This window comes from Notamacropus eugenii, chromosome 4 (genome assembly GCF_028372415.1).
Source record: "Notamacropus eugenii isolate mMacEug1 chromosome 4, mMacEug1.pri_v2, whole genome shotgun sequence".
NCBI lineage: Eukaryota > Metazoa > Chordata > Mammalia > Diprotodontia > Macropodidae > Notamacropus > Notamacropus eugenii.
In genome coordinates, this window is record NC_092875.1 from 247,573,585 (window position 1) to 247,596,556 (window position 22,972).

Sequence of the window (22,972 nt, forward strand, 5' to 3'; positions counted from 1 at the left end):
ATAAATAGTTTGATGTTTTTGCGGAGCTCCCTCCTTTCCCAGGGCAGCAGATCCCTCCGTCGCCCCCCGGGATTAGCACCCCGGGATTCCCGCTCTGCACGCAGGAGGAGGCTTAGTGGAGGTTAGAAAGGAATCTCTCAGCCTGAGGCCCCAGTAACACGTCGTCACGCCACGTCATCGGGCGTTCGGTGGACCCCGCCACAGCTAGAGCGCTGGGGCCCTCGCCCTTTTAAGAGTGGAGGCGGCGAGGATCACGTGGCACAGAGGGGTGGGGTCGAGGCACCAGGAAGCGGCCTCCTGCTCCCGGAGCCGTAGCCGGGGCTGCCGCGGCCGCCGCCTCCCCTGCCGCCCCTCCCGCACCGCCCCGTGGGCTCCGCCGCGCTCGAGGACCGGCCCCGGGCCCCCCGGGGCTCAGAGCGCAGCCGCCGCCCGCCGAGATGAGCGAGGAGGAGGACTATTACCTGGAGCTGTGCGAGCGTCCGGTGCACTTCGAAAAGGCGAATCCCGTCAACTGCGTCTTTTTCGATGAGGCCAACAAGCAGGTCCGGGCGGGGCGAGGGGCGAGGGGGGCGGCGGGGGCGGGGGCAGGGAGGGGGAGGAGCCAGGGGCGGGGCGCGCCCCCTTCGGGGCGTCTGGGAGTGGGGGAGGGGGAGGGGGAGGGCCAGAGGGCTGGGGGGAGGGGCACGGGGAGGTCCTCTCTAGCTACCGAAGGAATTTAATTATCCAGGGCTTTCCTTGCGCACTCTCCTCCCGACCCCATGAGGGCTGCAGGGGGCCTTCAGGTGGGGAAACTGAGGCCCAGAGAGGTGAGGCGATTGGGCCGTGCACACACAGCCGGAATGAACGGACCTTGGAGACAGTCACGTCCTTCGCCGACCTGGACCGGAGCGCCGATCTCGTCGTGTCCTCCCTGTCGAATCTACTTGAAGACCTTGAGGGACAGGGAGTTCACTACCTCCCGAAGGCAGACAGTTCTACATTGGCATGGCTGGAAAGTTTTTTCTCCCTGGAACTTTCCACCTGTTCTTCTTTCTGTATGGGGCCAAGAGAGTGAGTCTAATACGTCTTCGAGGGACAGCCTGTCAAAGACTTGAAGACAGCTCCTCGGATACTAAACTTAAAGCAAAAACTACTTTAGAAGTGATCATATCCCAGCCACTGTCATTTTACAAATGAGGAAACTGAGGCTGAGAGAGGTTAAGTGATTTCCCTAGTGTCTAAGGCAGAATTCTTAATGACTCCAGTCACTAATATCTCCTCTGCTTCCTACCTGTCTTCCAAAATAAAGGCAATTTGGTCCCTTCTCTAGGGTGAATGTTCATGTGGTCCTTATGATATAAGCTGTCTTCTAGACACTCTCTAGCTTTTCATTGCCCTTCTTAAAATGTGGCAACTGGAACTACACGAAGCACTCCAGATATTGTCTGACTAGGTGTGTGAATAAATGGGATCATCATCACTTCTGCAGTCCCCTACACTATGCTCCTCCTAATGACGTTTAAAATTGCCTTAGTTGTCTGCTTGTCATGTCAGAATGTTGGTTCGTTTTGAACTTAAAACTCCACAATCTTTATTTTTTGCCCCCGAACTGTCTCTTCCATTGTATACTTGTAAGGTGGATTGTTTGAACCCAGATATAAGAATTTATAATTATCTCTTTTAGATTTTTATCTTACTGGATTTATAGCTCTGTATTCTTGACTTCCTTACACTGTGCAAAATCTCATCCTTTCTAGCACTATGGTGTCAGCAAAGCTGATAGTCCATTACCTCCTGCTTTGTCCCAGTCACTGATAGAAATATCAAACATTAAAGGGAGAAGCAGAGATTCTTAGTGCAGTATGTTAGGATTCTTCCTTTCAGGCTGTCTGCTATTTCTGCTCTTTAACTACTACTACTCTTTGACTTTAGCCATTCAGCCAGTTCTGAATCCACCTAAATGTGCTCTTTCCCACATGTCCATTTTTTGACAAGAATAGGATGAAAGACTTTATTAAATGATTTGCTCAAGTTTAGATGAACTCTGTAGTATTTTCTTTTTCTATCAGATTGGTGACCCTAATCAAAGAAGGGAACGAGTCTAATGATGGACAGTGCCTTACCAACCCTATTTGCCAGTTCTCTTGATGCCCCAGGATATAGATGATTTAGGCCTGGGGTAGCTAGGTGTTCTCTTATGATCTTCCTGCTTAGAATGTGCATCATCTCCCTATTGGCCACTTTTGTGCATACGCTATGTCCTAGGCTTCACTTTAGAAACTTACATTCTTTGAGGGAAATCAATGTGTACATGGAAAGTTAAATAATTTCACCGGATTTGATTTTGTGTATTTGGAATTCTATTCTTGAGAGCTTCCCAACCCCGTAAGCTGACATCCCCTATAGAGTTTCAGTCTGTGGGATTCTACTGATTTTTTCTGAACTCCTTGAAATCTGCTTTCCTGAAGTCTAGGGTATATATAAGACTATTCCTACTTTCTTCTCCTCTCTTATAAACTCTTAAGATGGAGTAATTACCTCTTCTCAAGGGTCCCATCATTTTCACCCTTGCAATGAAATCCTGATCTCTTGACAAGTCTAGGGTTGTTTCTACTATATACAGTACTCAGATTTGCAGGGTATCTGTGTGGGTTGTGAATGTGGAGATCACTCACTTGAATTTGGGAGTAAGTTGAAGAGCCTGTGTTGAGAGGGAGGCTTAAGGATCTGGCCTAGGCAGGAATGAGAATAAGTAGAGTAAAGAAGATAGAAGAACATGACAATCAGAACCCAATAGAATAGGTATGTGGGAGAAGGTATATAGAAGGATACCCATGGTAGTTGGACACTAGGATCTTAGACAAATACTATGGGAAGAATTGGGACTTCCACCCCCTAAATCTTGGCCTTTCTATTCCACTTGCTCTTATCTTGACAATGCTGCCCTGGTTTGGGTCAAACTAAGAATGTGCTGAAAGAACTCTTAAAGATTGTACAATAATAACCAACTTCTCATTTTACAAATGAAGAAACTGGATTGTCAAAACCATTTCTTACCCGCTGGTTCTTCCCAAAGTCTTCAAATCCTTCTACTCCCACTGGAAAAAAAAATCTGACCATCTCTTAAGTCTGCCAGAAGGAGGTCTGGGGGAGGCATTATGGGAAGAAGCCTGGGATGAAATAATACTGACCCTGCATGGGTCCATACTTTCCAGAAGCTAATACCAATTTCTTTCTTTAGTAAACAACTGGGGGGAAATGGTTTTTTGTGCTAAAGGATCTAATTTCACCACTATTCAAACTGAACCAGTATCACAGACAACTTACTTTTCCTTTTTATGCTGCTTTCATAGAAGTTAAAGAGGGGACTCATCAGTCATTTATAGGCATATTTTGTTAGTAATGATGATTTTTATTAGTTAAGTCCTACTTTGTTGTCTCTAAATGGTATAGATATGACCCTGATCTCAGGATATATCAGCAGAGAGCAAGCTCTGACAGATCTTATCAAACTTGGAAGGCTCTTGAGTATTGCTCCATGATGGCCAAGGACCAACCAAGCTAAGTTCAGAAGGGCTCATCACCAAGTTAACCCTGGAGCTATGAATTCTTTCAACCACAGCAACTTTTGAAGACCCAACAATTATATCATCAGAGGGTTGCAACCAGCATCTGTGGAGGGAGGACCCATACCCAGGAAACCATGGGTTTCTGAAGAGTGCAAGTCATGGCTTTTGATTAAACTTTCCATCAAGGATTTTAAAATTCAAACTTGTTCTACTATCTGTTTTGCAAAGGGAAACAAAAGTCTAGGGAGATGCTGTGCTGTGTTCAGGTCTGCAAGAGAAACCAGTGGTTTCTTCTTGTGTCATATGAGATGTTAACATTGTGGTAGTGATATTTTGAGCTGATGTACTCCTTTCCCAAAACCCACATTTGAAATCTCCCACCTATCAGTACATGCAGTTTGTATGGTTAGGAGCATTTTAGATTAGCTTTAAGTCAGAAGCCTCAAACTGGGTAAAAATATATACCTAAGACTTAATGTGGAGTAAATGCGAAATAGCACTTTTGACTATGGAATAGCCTTTGGAAGGTCAGATACTAAAATGAACTTCATACCTTTTGCAGGTTTTTGCTGTCCGATCTGGTGGAGCCACTGGAGTGGTTGTTAAAGGGCCAGAGGATAGGAATCCCATCTCATTTAGGTAACAGTGCCAACTGCATTATGGGCCTTTTCAAATTAATTTCAATACTCAAGCAAAATGTGATGATTTCCTCCCCACCCCCCATGTTCAATAATGTAGTTCAGAGTTTCTGTCCCTATCTGTCTTCTCTTCCTCTCCTTGACTGGGATGACCTCTTGTTAGAATTGCAGCAGTCACTGGGACGAGGGAGTAGGATGGGGAATTTGGGGACTAATATCCTACCATTCAGGTAATCATGCTGGAAAGTAGTGTCCATGGGGACCCCCGTTGGTGGGTTTGTTGGCCTGCAAAGACCTCTTATCTCTGCTTCCTTATCTGGCTTAGGTCTTCCCACAGTGTTTGGTCTGTGAAGAATATTGCCTGACATTTATATAGCAATTTAAATTTCAGTAAGGGCTTTACATACATTATCTCCTCTGATTCTCACAGCAGCCCTGTGAGGTAGGTATGGCAATTGTTATTACAGTTTTACAGATTAGGGAACTGTGAAGGAGGTTCTATGGCAGTGTTTCTCATGTGATAGTACAATAAGAGAAAAGTGTTTCCTCCCTATAACATAAAGAGAATATGACTGTTATTGTAGAAAAAAATTATTTTCACTCTACCCTTTCTAGACGCTCAGTGTACCTCCTTGCGGTGGAGATGGGAGGCCTGGATCTAGGACTGGGTGGTATAGATTAAGAATTTGAAGGCAGGAATCATCCACTTGACATATTGTTTTCTACAGTTTTGGTCAGGATATAGGACATCCTTGAATATGTCTTGTATCTCTTTCAAAAGAGAAACTACCTTTTAGTTAGTCAAGCAGCTATTCAGAAGCATTTATTAAGCACCTATTGTGTGCCAGGCACTATGCTGACTGCTGAGGATACAGATACAAAGAATGAAGCAATCCCTGTTTGCACAGGCTTTTGTTTTAATGGAATTATTAAAGAATGAACTTGAGCACAGGCTTGACTTGAAATTTCTGCAAATAAGTGGTGCATTAAAAATTCTTACATTGTGTATCTGTTAATAGGAGATAGCTTCTGAATTAGAAACATTAACTTTCCTTTCTGTAACTTAGATTCTGCTAATAATTTCACAAAGGTACTAGCTAACAGAAAAATACAATCTCAAATGTGATTTGGTATAGTTAGTGTTTGAGTTATATTAATGCTTTTTGTTTTTCATACCTTAGTCTTACTGTTAATAATTCTTAACCTCAGTAGAAACTTCTCTTGTAACTACAACAAAAATCAGTTTAGCAAAACCAACTGATGTAGCAGCCATGTTTGACAGTATACTCAATATTTCCTACCCTTATTCCCCAATTTCTCAGGGGAGTATGCTCCATTATCTGCCCTCTAGAACCAAAATTGGTCATCATATTTGATCTGAGTGCATTTGCGTTTTAGTGTTATTTTGATTTGAATTAGTAAAGTCATTGTAGATATTGTTCTCATGACCCTTTTTTCCCTGTATAATTACTCATTCAAGTCTTCCAACATTTCTCTGAATTTCTCATGTTTTTCATTTCTTATAGTATGATAATGAGACATTACATTTATATACCACATTTGCTCAGCCATTCCCTAACTGATGGACACCTACCTTGTTTCCCTTATTTTACAATTACAGAAAGTGCTGCAACAAATATTTTAGTGTATGTATTCTTTCTGTCTTTGATTTCCTTGGTATGTGTTACCAGTAAGGAGATCCCAGGGCCACAAGGAGTGAACAGTTTGGTGTCTTTTCTTACGTAATTCCAAATTGTTTTCCAGAACAGTCAGATCAATTCATAGGTCCACCAGCAGTGTGAATGTGCCAGCTTTCCCATAATCTCTCTGACATTGACTATTTCCCATCTTTTATTTTCTTGGTCATTTTGAGGGACATGCAGTAAAACCTCAAGGTCATTTTAATTTCCATTTACTTTTTAGGGATTTGAAGCATTTCTTCTCATGGTTATTGATAATTTTCATTAATTTTGCAAATACTGTATTCCCATCCTTTGACCACTTACCTATTAGGGAATTGCTCTTAATCTAATAGGTTTGGGACAGTTCCCTATATTTATATCGGATAGTAAATTTTTATTAGAGATACTTGTTGCACAGACTTGTCCCTACTCAGCTTCATTCCATCTTAGCTGCAGTGAGTTTGTTAATATACAAGTTCTGATTTCATATAATCAAAATTATGTTTTATTCTTTGTGATTGATTTCTTCTGTCCTCTGGTTATGAATTCTTCACTTAACCACAGTTCTGAAAAGCACTACCTTAATTTCTCCTCCGATTTTGTAATAGTGTGACCTTATGTTTAGGCTGCTTATCCTTTTGGAGCTTACTTACTATGGATGTGTTGTAAAAACTGGTCCAACCTTTATACCTGTGAAGTTACTTTTCATTTTTCTCACCAGTTTTTGTAGTATACAAGTTTATATAGAAGTACACAAGCTCCTAAGAGTTTGTATTTTGGGGTATATTGAATACTGGGCTGAAGGGATCTTTTGCTTTTAGGTATTGTTTGTCTGATCTACTGCATTGCTTACTTTTCTGTCCCTTTAATTACTTATATTTTATAATAGAATCTATTTTCACATTGTTGCCAATTAGATTGTTTGAAAAATGAGTCCATTATGAATCTGGTAGCCATCCTAAATATAATTTTAATTTTAAATTAAAGCACTATTTTTCCTGAATATCTCTCATGTCTTCTGGAGCTATGATAATCTCAAGAATTCCCCGCTTCCACTTAAGTCTTCCTGTATGCTTTCCTTTTAAAGGATGGAAGACAAAGGAGAAGTGAAATGTATCAAATTTTCCTTGGGAAATAAGATATTGGCTGTTCAAAGAACCTCAAAGACTGTGGTAAGAATCTTTCTTGAATCCCAAAGTGTATTTGTGAAATTTTGGTAGAGGATGAATTGTACAAATCGAATGTTCAGGGAGTGTTTACTTTTTTGGTGAAATATATATGTTTATGTTGCATGATCTTGAATCTTATTAGTCTTCTACAGATTAGAGAGGCATTTGGTTAAACAGAAATCTATGGATTAAATGATTTGTCAGTTTGTGACTTCTAGGCATTTTTTTTAGTAATCTAGACTTCCTGCATGTTATATTGCTAGCTAATGACCAACCCAAATGTCACACATGACCTTTTTTTGATTGGTTTACAGGAGTGAGTTACTCTAACATTCTCTCTCTGACTCGAAGCTGATTTTAACCAGCACAGAAGAACAGAGTTAAGAGTATCTAATGGCATACCCTTAATGGGGTAAAAATTCATGAATTAGAATAATAGGAATAACTTTCCATTGATTTATAAATATTCATTAACTTTGTTGCCAATGGCCATGTACTACTTCTTGTAATAAAAATGAACTGGAAAAAACTGCTTTTCAAAACTACATTATTCTAAGTTGCAATGGGATGATTGTATGAACCCTATTTTGTTAAATTGGATATTTGGGAATGTAATTTTCCATATTTTCTTTTTCGTATATGTGCCATCTGAATTGAATAGGGTCCAGAGAGTAATTAATAACTGTGTGCCTTTTTTTTTCAAAGTGAAAATACATGTAAATTCCACCTCTAAAATATCTGAGGTTAGTAATTTATTAAAGATTTTCCCTTAATATAAGTGCTTTAGAATATTAAAGAATAAATGTGATTTAAAAGTTATTTTATATTCTCTTGGTTTTGCCTGGAAAAACTAGATTTGTACTTTTTTCAAAATTCTATAGTAATCTTAAACGATAATTCACTTCAGCAAACATTTAAATGCCAAAGCTGCACTGTACAGTGAGAAGATCACTGACCCTGTCAGACATCAGAGGGCTTGAGTTCATGTGCTGCCTCTGTCACTGTCTTTGTGACCTTTGGCATTTCACTTAATTGCTCCTGGCCTTAGTTTCCACATCTGTAAAATGAGGGGGTTAGTCTAGATGAGTTCTAGAGGTCCTTTTCAACCCAATATCTGTGATTCTCTGAAGTGAAAAACCTTATGATGAGGGAAATGCAAACATAAATAAGACACCTTTCCTGTCATCACAGAGCTTTACATACTCACAGAAAGGAGACTGTTTAATCGCTTACATTCTTGTTTTGTTTGCATTTTCTTGAATATCACACCCATTCAGTTGCTGAGGGAGTATTGTCAGATGGTTTAGGTATCCAAATTTGTTATCATTGCTATAGAGTCTTTTTCTGCAGTAAGAGAGTAAGAACACTTCTGATCTTGGTCTTACTGCTGGTATTTCTAAGACCTTGCTTTAGAGAATTAACTGTGCTTTTTTTCTCTTTCAGGATTTTTTAAACTTTATCCCTGATTGTCCTCAGCTGGAATACACACAAGAATGCAAGGTACATGCATGTGTTTTCAATTTGGTAGTCTTGGGTGTGACAGTTTCTTGTGTCTGCCTTTTTAGAGTGATCTGTGGTAAAATGTTCTTTGTAACATAATCAGTTATTTTTAGAAGGTATTTTTCACCTATGTATGTAGTTCTGCATTCTAATTAAAGCCCCCCAAATTTGACTCTTACTTTGTTTTCTTCTTCCTCTAGTTTTTGTTCCCTGATTCAACTTCACTAGCTGGTAGCTGGTTTTGGTGATAGAAGAGTTGTAGGATCCTTAGCCAGCAGTGGTAGTGTGGCAAGTGCCAATGGTGCAGTTGTTTTGCGGGGGAGTGGAGTGGGGGTTACCTCTAGTAAAACTCAGATCAGGATAGGAATCCCCCCTTCAGAATCAATCAGAGACTGAGTAGACTTCCCCATGAGCAGGGAGCATCTGCTCAGTGAGTGAATTCGCTCAGTCTAGATCCTCTGTAGAGAACCAAGAGTTGTTTTTTTTTTTCTAAAAGAATAGAACCATTTAACCATATTGATCCTCTGGCCCCTTTCTTTATTCTAGTCCAATTCTGACTAACTACTAATTTAATATCCTTTTTTTTTTTTTAATGAGTTGCTAGCCTGGTAGATTAAGGAAATGTCATTGAAAGAGTGAATTTTTACTTGAACAAAACATTTGACACAAAGTCTCCCTATTAACAGGATGAAGCAATGTGTTTAAATGATCATACATTTAGGAAACATTCATAACTGGTTGAATACATTCCCAAGAAATATGGGTTATTATTTCTATTATTGTGTCACAGGGCTTTATCATCAACCCTGGCCTATGCAACTTTTTCTTAAATCAGTTTGGATGAAGAATTAGAGTCCTTATCTAATTTACGGTTGATAACACAATTAGAAGGGATAGTTTATGTATATACATTTTGTATATATATACATATATGTAATAAGGATATAGAACAGATTTCTTAACTTTTTTTGTGTTGTGGACTTCTGTGATGTTCTGGGGAGGCCTATGGACCCCTTTTTCAGAATAATGCTTTTCAAATGTATAAAATAATGTAAAGGAATCCAAAACTATATTGAAATATAGTTATTAAAATATTAAAAAAATAAAGACCCCCTAGTTAAGAATCTGTGTTTGGAAAGACCTTTAAAAACTAGAAGAGAAGGCCCAATCTAACAAGATGAAATTTCATCAGAAAATGTGGAACCTTATACTTTAAAATTTTAGTTGTCCAGTCAATTCAAAAGCATTTATTAAGCATCCCCTCTCTACTTTGGGGAGTGTGACATTTAATCTACTGTAGAGTATGTGAAGGGAAGTGGTGCAATAAAAACTTAGGGAAATAGGTTAAAGCAAGACTACAGAGCTACCCTACATGCCACACTAAAGGGTTTGGACCTTATTCTGTTGGCAACAAGGAGTCACTGAGAATCTGTCAGCAGCAAACCTGGACATTAGAGAGATTCATCCAGCAGAGGTGTGCAGGGTAGATTGTTTCAGGGAAAGAATAGGGGTAGAAACATCATTGTGTAAGCACAGTTGAGAAAAATGGTTCAGACCTGACCCAGCCTGGCAGCTGTGGGAATGGATGAGGGAAGAGGAAGACACAGATTATTAGGAGGTAGAAAGGAAAGAATCAAGGGTGAAACCTAGGTTTTGAGCTGGGGTAACTTGGGCAGTAGTGGTGCAGTTAACAGCTGTAAGAAAGAAGTAGGAGCAGATTTTAAGGGGAAAAAAATGAATTAAAATATAAATTTCTTGAAGGCAAAAACTTTTGTGTCTTTGTATCCCCAGTGTTTAGTGTGATACTTTGTTCATAGGAAGTATTTAATAAATGTTTGTTGAAATATTGAGTTAAATTATACCCACCAATAGGGTGAGGAGTCTTTCTTGTTGTGCTTTAGCAGGGGATATATAAGGCAGAGGTGTAGAATACAGGGCCCTCCACACTTCTGAGTGTGACCTGAACTAAATTAAAATGTAATTGGAAAATGTTTAACAAAATAAATAAAAAATCCAGTAAAAAAAGATTAATTTATATTTTACAACTAAGATTTTGTGTGGCCTGTAGGAATCCTCATGTATGGTTTAGTGGCTCCCTTTTCTATTTGAGTTTGACCCAACTGCTCTGAAGCTTTAGCAGCTTGTGATTTAGCAGCAGTGATATATCTAGTAGAAGTCTGGGTTATTACACTCTGCTTAGTCATCATATCAAGTGAGGCTTAGATATACCTACAGTTAGAATCCAAAGAATCCAAGACTGATCTTGAATGAGGCGTTTTGAATGAAAGAAAAGATTTTCTTACAAATAATGTAGTATGATAATTAGTAATTAAATTTAAGATATTTTCATGGCATTATAGTTCTGCTTCACTAAAGGGCCAGTGAGAAACTATATTGTATTTTGAGCCTTTGATAAAAATTGTAAGTTAATTCCTAGGCTTAATAGATGTATTTTATAGGAAGCTTTAACATAAAATGTATTTACGTTTTTAAAAATTTATTTTTAATTATTTAAATTTTAAATATGTAATTTTCTTAAGACAAAGAATGCCAATATACTGGGATTCTGCTGGACCAGTTCTACTGAAATAGTCTTCATAACAGATCAAGGAATTGAATTTTATCAGGTAATAATGACCGTTTAGCAGCTTTGTAAACTGAATAATGGATATCTTAAAATTCTAAGGTTACAATATTAGCAGAAAGTCAGTTGCTTAATTTTCAGTTCAGATTGAATGTCTTAAACCTTACTGATGCTGGGCATTCTAATCATTTTTAAATGAGTTTTTATATCACCACCAACTGCTTCATGAAGGAGGAGAAGATTTTTTTTTTTAACCTATGTGTGTATTGTGGTGTAGCTTTAGGAGAGATAGATTAGAAATCAGAAGCTCTCGGTTTGAATCCTGGTTCATCACTTTGTAGCTGTATGACCATGAGCAAGTCACATAACCTCATAAATCAGAGCTTCCCTCATGTCTGTGTTGGGCATAATCAGATTTATACTATATGCCTCACAGATTGTTGTGAGAATGTAATAAGGTAATCAAAAATATATATGTGTGTATAAGCATTTTATAACTATATGAATAATCTTTTATTACATAACCTGTATGTTTAGCTTCCTGTTCTTTATCAATCTATTAAATCAGTCTTCTAATACTTAATGGTTCTTTAAAGACAACTTTAATCCTTGAATTTTGTTTCAGGTCTTGCCAGAGAAACGAAGCTTGAAACTCCTCAAAAGTCAGAATATCAATGTAAATTGGTACATGTCTTGTCCTGAGAGTTCAGTCATTTTGCTGTCTACCACTGTCCTTGGAAATGTTCTCCAACCTTTTTATTTCCGAGTAAGCATGGCATTGTGTTTTAGTTTAAAAATAAAAAAAAGGTTATGGATTCTCCCCATCCCAAAATCATGTTGTCATAATACTGAAGCACTTTGTTTGTAGTTCAATAGCAGTATGACTTGTTGCCTCTAGGGGGCATTATTCCAGCTGTGGTTTCCAGGAAAGCTTTAATTAATAGTTATTTACATTATGCTGTGAGCACACACAGTAGCAGATGCCATAGGGAGTTGCAAAGTAAGTGGAAGACACAATTAGTTATCTATCCTTGAGAATCTTAAAATAAGAGTGTTAAGATATAGGAGGTTAAAAAAGTTTTCTAAAAATTATTTGTGTTTTTCTAAAATAGGCTGGAACTATGTCGAAGCTATCCAAGTTTGAAATTGAATTGCCAGCAGCACCTAAGTCAACTAAACTCAGCCTTTCTGAAAGAGATATTGCAATGGCTACAATGTATGTCTGTCTGATGAGAATTCCTTTTTATAACTGTTTCTGGTGATTTAAATTATGGAAGAAGTATAACCCATGCGCAGAGCACTCAGGTGATATTCAGATTCCAGCCCTGCCACTTAGCTAGTTTCTGAGGGTAGCATGTTCAGGAAGATACGTGCCAGCTGTGTGACCATGACTGTCACTTAACCTCTTGGAGTCTCAATTTCCTTATCTCTAAAATGGAAATATTTTACTATCACTACCTACCTCACAGGGTTGTTGTGAGGATCATTTGAAAAGGTGCCTATAAAATACTTTTCAGACTTCAGAGTGCTATGTACAATGTCACCTATGCTGTATCCCAGTGGCATAATAGAAAGAGCATAGGACTTGAGAGTTAACTGGCTTAGAGTAAATAAATAATGGGCTTAAAAAAGATGTGAGCTCCACCAAAGTCTGATTCTGATTGTGTCATGCAAGCAGCCTTGTGTTCTTGAAGGCTGTAACAGGGCCTGTCAGACTGGAAGAAATTGAGTATGGACCCAGGGGCAGATTGAGATGTCTCATGTCTGAGGATTGATCTCTAAATGCAGAGTCTCCTCACCAGGTTAGCCACAAGATGAACATTTTTTTGGCCACAGTTCTTGAAGATTATCTTGTGAGTTGCAGAGCGGTGCGGATGCTCCTCCGCTGAGGAAATCGCAGGTCTTTGTCATTGTATGATGATTAGCAGTAATCACCATCTTGATCATCATAATCCTCTTGTGATTCCCTTATTCCCCAGTAAATACCACTTCTTCTTTATGAATACGGAAAATACTGTCATCTCTTCAACACCACTTGTAGTCTCAGAAATTTTTTTAAAATGTCCAAGGTAATAGGGTAATTGTTCTTTTCATCATAAAAATAAGTGTATCTGTTACTCTTTTGAGTCTAAATATCATGCTTAATTTTCATAAGTAAGAAAGTAAACCAAATTCTGTAATCTGTCATGGAAGAAAACCATTCTCTATTTTTAAAAAGTCCCTACTTCCATTTGGAAAACCATGCATTACTTGATTTCTGTTTTTTCTCTAAGTTCTTACTGTACCAAACACTCAATAATCTCAAGAAAAGTTTGTGAAATGGTGGATTCCTAAAGTGTAAGATGTGACTGACAGTTGTCTTGTTCTTCCCTGACCAGCTACGGGCAACTCCATGTGCTCTTCCTGAGGCATCACTCCCGGACCTCAAACAGTGCTGGTGCAGAGGTTGTGCTCTATCACCTGCCACGGTGAGGCCTGCGCTCCTCTCTACTTTGTTTCTTTAACTGTGGGGAGAAAAAAAAGAGTCTGTTAATCTAATTTTTTGTCTTTCTGTTGGTTCCATAGAGAAGGTGTCTGTAAGAAGACCCATATATTGAAGCTGAATAGAACAGGGAAGTTTGCATTGAATGTAGTGGATAACCTGGTGGTGGTTCATCATCAAGATACTGAGGTTTGATGTGGATGCCATGTAGACTTGAATTTAACTTGGGTTCCAAATAGCTAGTAGTGGATTTTTTGTTCTTGAAAAGGCTTTGACTATCTGTAGTGGGTCATTAAAAAAAATGTTCTTTTACTTAAGTGCTCTAAAACTATCCTTATGTTAAAAATGTTGATCTTACAGATGTGAATTTGGGATGAGTGTGGTTTGATTTCGCTCTGTATGGAGCAGAAGGAAATAATAATGATTTCATAAAATGATATGCATGAGCTTTAATATATAAGATATTGTAACACAACTCTTCAGTTTTAGCGTAAGTGGCCATGTGGCTAGCCAAATGGCATAGTGAATGGAGTGTTGGACTTGAACTCAGAAAGACCTGAATTTGAATTCTGCCTCAGATACTTGCCAACTGTATGACATGGGCAAAGCACTTAATTGCTTCTGCTTTATTTTCCTTATCTGTAAAATCCTTATTTTACATAATCACAGCTCCTCTTTCCTTGGAGGGGGGTTGTGAGGATCAAATAAGATAATATTTGCAAAGTGCTTTGCAGACTTTAAAGGGCCATATAAATGCTAGGTACTGTTGTTGTCTTTGATTCTCAAAGAGCACCATTACATCAGGAAGTTGATGCCATGACTTGCAAGTGAATTGGTTGTAAGTGAGAGAGTGCTATGCAAAGTCACCAGCCTCACCCTCACCTCCAGAGCCATCTGGGTCCAGTGGCAAGATATAGATCAGGACTATAGATCAGACATAGATAATGGCCCTGCAAATGTTAGCTACTATTAAAATGATGAAGGCCGTATAATCTCATGGTTGCACTATGTTTCTAAAATATTAAACTGTCCTCATGAAGTATGTTCTTCAGATTGAATACAGATCTGTAGGTAATAATGAGTATGAAGCAGTACTAAGCAGACTTAGAACATTAATCATGAGTGCTAAGTCTTATTTGGTCATTGACTGATTTGGGGGCTTTAAGCAAATCATTTATTCTTTATTCCCCCTTTTTTTCATTTTTATGGTGTGCATGATAATACCAACACTTCTTTATTGCCAAGCATGCTATGAATGATACACATGAGAATGCATTGAGGAGGACATGTATAAATGCAAGCTAGACTGTTTATGAGAACAGTGAATAATTAAGATGAAGGCTTTGGATTCTAGAAAGACCACTGTATTCCCATATTGTAGCTAATTAATTTGAATTTACTTAGAAGAGCCTACTTAATTTGAGGGTAGGGTGATTGTCATATCAGTGGTCTTTAAGCCTAATTTTAATAAGATTCATTGAACTGTTTGTAGGTGCTATATTGTTATACAGGCAGCTTTCAACTATATCTGTTTTGGTGTCAACAATCTTCTTTTTTTCCCCTTCCTATTTTAGACATCTGTAATATTTGACATCAAGTTAAGAGGAGAATTTGATGGCACAATTACCCTCCATCATCCTGTACTTCCAGCTCGATCAATACAACCCTATCAGATTCCTATGGCAGGTAGAATTATTTAAATTCTATGGAGAAGCGTTTTGTATTTCACTAAAGATTGTATATAGTTGTATCCTAGCAGATGTTACATGTTTACCCTGATCCTCTGGAGTGCTTATTCAAGCTAGTAATGAATAAATACGTGCATAATGTCAGCCTTCTTGTTAACTTGTGTGGGAGGTTTGCTTTTCCTTCTTCAGAAACAGTAATTCTGTGTTTACCGAAGTACGGTGTCCAGAATGAGCCGGGCGCCATTCTCTTTGCGCTTGACTTTATACTTTAATATGCTCTAATACTTTGTTCATTTCTTAGTGCCGTGTTTTAAGAAGAACATTGTTAAAGCTTACAGGGTTAGGGGGCCTGACACCATTTTATATGAAGAGCAATGTGGGGGAGAGAGTTGGATTTTTTATTGGAGAAGAGAGAACTGGAGAAGCTTTCTTTTTTAAAAAATATATTTTAAGTGATTTCCCAATTACATATAAAAACTTTTTTTAACATTAATTTTTAAAAAATTTTGAGTTCCTGGTTTCTTCCATTTGTTTTAATTCTTCTATGCAACATGACTAATGTGAAAATGTGTTTAATAGGAGTGTATGTGTAAAGCCCATATCAGATTGCGTGGCGCCTTGTGGGGAGAGGGGAAGAAAATTTGGAACTTATGGAAGTGATTGTTGAAAACTGAAAACAAATAAATTAATAAATTTGGTTGAAAAGTTTTGAGTTCCAAACTTTTTCTTTCCCTCTGACCCCTCCCCCATCCACTGAAAAGGCTAGTGATATATCAATCATATGATCATACATATGAAGTCATGCAAAATGTTTCCATATTAACCATGTTGCAAAAGAAAACACACACACACACACACACACACACACACACACACAAGCCTTTGCCCATAAGGAGAGTAAAAAAAAGCATTCTTCAGTCTGCACTGAGTTCATCAGTTCTCTCTGGAGGTGGATAGCATTTTTCATCGTGGTCCTTTTGAATTAGGACAACTTTCTTCATATATTCAAAGGACTGATGTGTAGAAGGATTAAGCTTATTATTCTTTTCTTTCTGTACATGCTCCCCTTTGGAGTGGTACATCTCCCTTCTGCAAGCAGATTAAATCTTAGGATAAGTAATAACTTCCTAGTAACTAGAGCTATTCACTATTGAACAGAATGCCTCATTGGACAGAGTCCTCATCGCTGGAGGTACCCACGCTGAGTTTGTTGTCAAAGATATTGTAGAGGGTGTTCCTGCATTAGGAAGGACATTATACTTGGTGGACCTTGAAGGTCCCTTTTACTGTTTCTGAGATCTTATAATTCTCCATGTGTGGAGTGTCAGACCTTCACAAGGCCAACCTATCTTCTGTCTTCAGTGTAGCTGAATCTTTAATCTTAAGTAAGTGGGATTGTGTATTTAGGAAGCATGTTTTCAACTTTTCTGTATTTTTTCTTTCAAAAATACAGGTCCTGCTTCTGTGACCAGCCAATCTCCTGTGCCCTGTAAACTTTGTATCCTTTGAAAAGAGCAGTTGGCAAAGTGTCCATGGAAATGAAGCATCTCTCTTTTTGTCTCTGCCTTATCTCTCTGCTTAAATCAGCCAACACGTAATCTCCCAAAATGATAGGAATCTTTTTAAAAGACAATTTTAAAAAGCACCATTTTCTGAAAGCTGTCATTACCCATCAGCAAGGAATCCTCCTAGCTCTCTCAGGCATTTAGGTGGGGGCCTATTTTTAAACATATACAAGGGGTAGATGTTTGATAGCTGTTAAAAGACTAAAAAAGCAGTTATTAGGTGCTTGAATGTGCTAAGTCCTGAGGACATAGATAGAAAATCAAAATAGTCACTGCCCTCAAGGAGCTCCCATTCTAATGTGGGGAAACACCCTATATGGGAGGGTTCTGCTTCAAGACAGGTGAAAGGGTCCAGAGGATCCCAGGGTCCAGTGGATGGCAAGTAGAAAGGCCTAAGGCTTCTTAGGGTATATCAGTAGGTCAGATAGCAGTGCCTGGGCGTGTGGAGTGTGTATAGTGACAGGGCAGATAATAAGACAGCCTTTAGACTTTAGAACAGACAGTGAGACCTGATGGCCATCTTACTCAAGAATTGTAGTTGGTAACCTCCACATGGTGGCAGGATGTCCAGAGGGATCTGACCCACCACCACTGGAAAGGGAGGGGGTAAAAACACACATGTGTTACTTTAGCTTTTGGAACTTCCCTTGACATTCAGATTCATCATCCTGGATTGTCTTTCAGCCTGACATCATCATCAGTGCAAGTCAAGGTAGGTCAGAAGGCACAGTTATCCATTATAATGTGTGTGGATTTCAGAAGGTAGTAAGGCAATGTCTAATAAATTATGTCCAGATAAAATTTTCAGAAGTGCCTAGATCAGTCTGTTTACTTCATTGTGAAATCTTAACGAGATTTTTACAGAGCTACCTCATTAGAGTAATTGTAGTAGAAGAAATACCAAACATTATTTGGGATTAGTGGTATTTGTTAAGGACTTTTTCAACTCTCCAGGTTCCCCCCTGGAAAATGTTTGATATGTGGTGGGAAATCAAGGCTATGATTAATTGAGTGCTGCCCAGCTCTCCTCCTTGCCCCACCCCTTGCAAAAAAGGCATCATTTGTATACAGAGTGTAGAAGTGTTCAGTCCTGTTTAACCTTTCCCTAGTCACTGAGATTGAGTTTTGTTTGACCTAGTTTTGGGAGTTGTCAAAACATTTAGAAGTAGCTCATGTATGCTAGGTTAAAATTTAAGCCCTGAGGTCAATAGGTATTGTCCTAATAACCGAGATTGCTCTTTCAATGAAAAGAACATGGTTACCATTGTTATTTTGAGGATTTGCCACAAAAATTTAGTGAAATCTGGTTATGTGTTGTTGTATAAGCTCTGGTTCAGATCAAATTGTTAAACCTACTGCTTCTTAAATCTAGGTTACCTCTGGACTCTTCAGGTAAAACTTCAGCCTGTAGTAAATCTCTTGCTAGATAAAGGAAGACTGATGGACTTTCTTCTCCAGAGAAAAGACTGCAAGATGGTCATTTTGTCTGTCTGTTCTCAGAGTAAGTTTGTATTTGCTAATTTCCTTAAAGGCTTTAAATTCAAGAATGCAGCACTGCCTGCTGTGTGCAAGGAATTATATTATGCAACACAGTTGCTGTCCTTGAGAATTTCTAATTGTGTGCCTATAAAATCTTTACAAATAATTATAATAGAAATTAATATTACTAAGTACATATTACTAAGTACCTTCTAAGATAGGTTGGCATCAGATAGTTAAGGATAGACAAATAATTTGTCTTAGAGATCAGGGAATATTTCCCTGACTTGGGCCTTGAATAGAAAAAAGAACTTCAAAAACCAGAGATATGCAGGGTAGACTGTTGTGTGCATGGAGAACAAACAGCATGGATAAATGCCTGGGTGGGAGGCTAAGATGAGGTTGGGGAACAAAAGCAAATAATCCAATTTACATAGGACATTGAAGGGGAGTCTTATCACAGAAAGGCTTTCAAGAAAAGTTAGAGCCAGAATGTGGAAAGGCCTTCAGGAAATGGGGATGGAGTAAAAAAATTGGGAAAGATGCCAAATTCGTATTTGGATATGGGGTGTGTGAGATGTGGGCAGGACATCTGTTAGTATCCATTCTTCTCTTCCCAGAATTGAGGTTTTTGCTACCTACCACCTGTATTTAGGTACTGGGCCACCTTTTTGTGCCTTGTCACCTCTTGGCAGTAAAGGTACAGAAGGAACTCCACAGAATTACTTGGTTTGAGAGTAGTTAAGAAGGCCCTAATAGGATGACTCCAAACTGAGAAGAGTAAGGGAAACCTGAATCTGGTCATGTCTGCCTATAGTGAGTACTGTCTGTTACTCAATTCTAAAGCAATAATGTCTGTAAGACATTCTGGATGAAGATAAAGTACGTTTAGTGGAGCCACTCCTGGCATGCGATTGAGTGGATGTTATTGAGGAATCTTCTTTGGATTATATTTCAGCTATGCACTCTATTTTTCATGAGGGAATTAGAGAATTTTAAAATATATCCTGAGTATGGCTAGTCTTTAAGATTAAATTTTTATTTTAGTTTATAGAGTTTACATTCTAATGAATATTTTTATCTGTGTATGACGGCTGCATCTTTTCTAGTGTTAAGTGAATCAGACAGAGGAATATTGCCTGTGATTGCCACTGTTTTTGATAAACTCAATCATGAGTATAAAAAGTACTTGGAAGCTGAGCAGAGTTACACAATGGTAAGTTATTTATACCATTGTGAAGAGATTTCCCCTATTAAATTTGGCTATGTCTAATTTAAATAAGATTCACATGAGTTAATACTTTTTAAATATAAAAAACAAGTTTAAATTAATGAAATACATACAGTTATGTTGAATTTTCTGATCCATACCTTACAGTTAGGGTGTTGGACTACATGTCATCTTACTTTGTATAAAAATATGTGATTCTGTAAAGTCGTTCTTGTATCTAAACCAAAGGAGAAAACTATTATTGATAGTAATAGTCTAGGGAGGCTGAAACACTCAACTATTTAAATTAGTTCAATTTATTTTGTTTCAAATATATTCATGATTTTATGCATACTATCTTCTACCAAGTAAAAGTTGTAATAATAAACCAAATTGTTATTCTTGTCCACCAAACTGGAGAGTTATGAGCCTGGTACATCATAGGTCCGTGAAATATTGAAGTGTATCTCATTTTATTTAGTGACCTCTCCACCTAGATCTAGATCTCTCCACCAGCTTCTAGAGATTTTTTTGTATAGTTGTATATTATTCTGATTTGTAGAACATTAAGCTGAGATTTTGACTCTTTTATTATAGTATGCCTCTATCTTTGAAGGCCAAAATGGATCAACGTTTGATTAATTAGAAAATAAATTATCATGTTTCCCCTCACTCCTATTTTCAGTTGATAATTATTAAAATAAAGGATCAGTGTCATAGAATTTAATATCCTGTTGTTGTGATCAATAATAGCTAGAGAGCTGTCTCTTTCCAGTTGCTTGTTAATTTGAGAAAAATGTCTTAACAAATTTACTTTAATAGCTCGTTTATATAGTGTATTTTTTTACACCAGTTTTGAGTGATGTCTGCCCTCAAATCCTTGCTATTCTTTCTTTTGTACAAATTATAAATATGTGTATTCTCTTTCTAAAAATGTTTTTGTTTTTATCTTTTGTATTTTTAAAACAGATATTCTCTTATGATTATTTAATCCATTTTATAATTTTGAGTCAGTTTACCTTCTGTGTAGATGGAATTGTTTGCTGTAAATACTCATTTATAAAGCACTTTAGGGATTACAAAGAGCTTTCCTCACAACAAGCCTTTGAGATAAATAATCCAAGTGTCGCATCCTCATTTTACAGATGAAGAAACTGAGGCCCAGAGAGGTTAAATAGTCACTTGAAGTTATTTAGTAAGTCAGTGTCTGAGAGCACACCTACGGAAAGGACTAGCATGAGCCTGCAGGTGGCGCCAGATGGCCAGTACAAAGTATCCCCACCTTGTGTAGAACCATGACACCAGTGCATGGCCCAGTCTCTGTGGCCCAGAGAGATTAATGTAGGGATTGAGGGGCAGCCTCCTATATTGTGGCTTCACAGTATCTTCTTGTTCCCTTCTGTGTTTGAGTTTCATGGACATTAAAGACAAAAACACTTGGAAGTCACTGGTGTCACTTGAAGGAAGTTTCCATTTGTTTCTTTGCACATCTTAGTGTGCACTCCGTGTTTTGGGCTGCAGAAATGTTAGCTTGTATTGTGAATAGATTCTTTCCCTCTATTCTTCCTAAGGAAGATGTTCAAGAAATCCCAGTAAAGGAGAGACCAGGAACAGCTTTCACAGTGAAACTCCAAAGCTCCTTTCTCAGAGGTTTTCTTTTAGGCCTCACCATAGAGTCACCAGGAGAGTTTGAATGCCCTCTTGCCACCTCCTCCTCCTGGGCTGTCTGGGTCATGTGTCAGCAGCTTCTTTTCATAAGACAGTGAGTTTTAAAGTTTTATTAGGGTGTTAACATATGAATTGACACTCAGACGTAGAAACATAGATGTGTTGAGTTATTTAAACCATCTCTTTTCCTGCTCCTGCAAGCTAGTTCTAGATAAAATGGGCTTTTCTCTTAGGGTTAACCCTAACCTTGTAGTAGTAATAGTCAAGCAAAACAAGTTCTTGCATTTGCCACGTCCAAAGTATGTCTCATTATGCACCGAGTCCATCACCTCTCAGTCAGGAGGTAGGTGGCTTCTTTCATCATAACTCTGGAATTGTGGTTGGTCACTGCACTGATCAGAGTTCTTGAGGCTTATTCTCCAGTCCTGAGGTGTGTACCCTTTGGAGCAGGGACTGTCTTTTGCCTTTCTTCCTATCCCTACTGCTTAGCAGAGTGTCTGGCACAGAGGAGGTATTAATAAATGTTTATTGACTGACTCTTTGTAGTTAGTCATCTGTCTAGCTTTCTTTTCTGGTTTCAGAGCTAGCTTGTTTCTTCCACCAATTTTCTTGTGGCCATTAAGAATCTACACAGCTGAAAAGACTCAGTGGGTCTAATTAACTGTTGGAGGAGAAAGAACAGTGGACTGGATAATTAGGATGGATGTTGGTATGCCTTCCACTTCTAACATTGATTCAGTGTGCATGTGTAATGTTGGTCAAACATCTCCCTGGCCTCTGTTTGCTTATCTGCAAAATGAGTGGATTGAAATAGATCATCTGTAAGATCTCGTCTTCCTCTGACAGTTTATGATGGCCTTTCTTATTGTCCAGCTGCCAAGTCAGACTCCTTCCTTCCATTGACCGGTGGATGAGTCAACTTACTCAAGGCAACTGAATATCCAAGGTCTCATCTTATGTTTATACTATTGTAATACAGTAAGTCAGTCAACAAGCATTGATCAAGCACCTACTGTGTGCCAGACACTGGTGCTACAAAGACAAAAATGAAATGGAGCTGCCCCTCAGGAAGTATACATGCTATTCTATAGCCACTGCGGGGACTGAGGGAGACAGGAAGCAGGGGTGAAGGGAAAGTTCATCAGGTGTGGGGGAGGGGGTGGTCAGTGCTAAGGCAGGACATGGTGTCATGTGAGAAACAGCAAAGCTAGTTTGACTAGACCTTTGAATAGAGGAAGGGGGTAGTGATGGCTATCGTATGACTAAAAATGTCAGTTGGGTACAGACTATGAAGAGGCCAAACAGAGGGGCTTAGATTTGATTTTAGGGGCAGCTGGGGAACATTGGAGTTTATTGAGTGTAGGAATGTGACAGATCTACATTTTCAGAAAATCACCGTAGCAGCTATGTGGCTTGGAGAGGGTGGGCAAGAAGCTGGAGACAGGGAGGCCATGGAAGAGGGTATTGTATTTGTCCATGTGAGAGGTACTGAGAAACTGAGGTGGTGGCTGTGCAAACAGAAACGGACAGATGTGAGACCCATCATGGAGACAAAAATGACAGGAGGTAGCTGCGGATCAGGATACGTAGGGGGAAGGAGAGTGACAAAGATAATGCTAGGATCGCAAACCTGGATGTAGGGGAAATAGGGGAATTTGGAATTGTGGCTGGGGGTAGGGTGGAGTTGTTTTAGACATGTATGTACCTATGGGATATCCATTCTGAAATCTTTAGTAGGAAGTGGGAGATGTGTAAATGG

The 22,972-nt window shown here is 38.6% G+C and overlaps 1 protein-coding gene across 4 annotated transcripts in view; it reads left to right on the plus strand.

The window, feature by feature from the left end:
- RMC1 (regulator of MON1-CCZ1) overlaps window positions 1-22,972 on the plus strand; it is a 27,470-nt gene continuing 4,498 nt past the window's right edge. For 3 of the 4 annotated variants that reach the window (XM_072604389.1, XM_072604391.1, XM_072604390.1), the window contains exons 1-14: window positions 1-542; window positions 4,111-4,187; window positions 6,956-7,040; window positions 8,481-8,537; window positions 11,078-11,164; window positions 11,747-11,887; window positions 12,234-12,337; window positions 13,500-13,589; window positions 13,687-13,792; window positions 15,178-15,289; window positions 16,745-16,789; window positions 17,515-17,568; window positions 18,229-18,357; window positions 19,445-19,551. In XM_072604389.1, the coding sequence (XP_072460490.1) occupies window positions 438-542; window positions 4,111-4,187; window positions 6,956-7,040; window positions 8,481-8,537; window positions 11,078-11,164; window positions 11,747-11,887; window positions 12,234-12,337; window positions 13,500-13,589; window positions 13,687-13,792; window positions 15,178-15,289; window positions 16,745-16,789; window positions 17,515-17,568; window positions 18,229-18,357; window positions 19,445-19,551 (1,299 nt within the window). In that variant the 5' untranslated portion in view covers window positions 1-437. Of the gene's footprint in view, window positions 543-4,110; window positions 4,188-6,955; window positions 7,041-7,759; window positions 7,781-8,480; window positions 8,538-11,077; window positions 11,165-11,746; window positions 11,888-12,233; window positions 12,338-13,499; window positions 13,590-13,686; window positions 13,793-15,177; window positions 15,290-16,744; window positions 16,790-17,514; window positions 17,569-18,228; window positions 18,358-19,444; window positions 19,552-22,972 lie in introns of those variants that run through there. The other variant, XM_072604393.1, reaches the window with a different exon arrangement.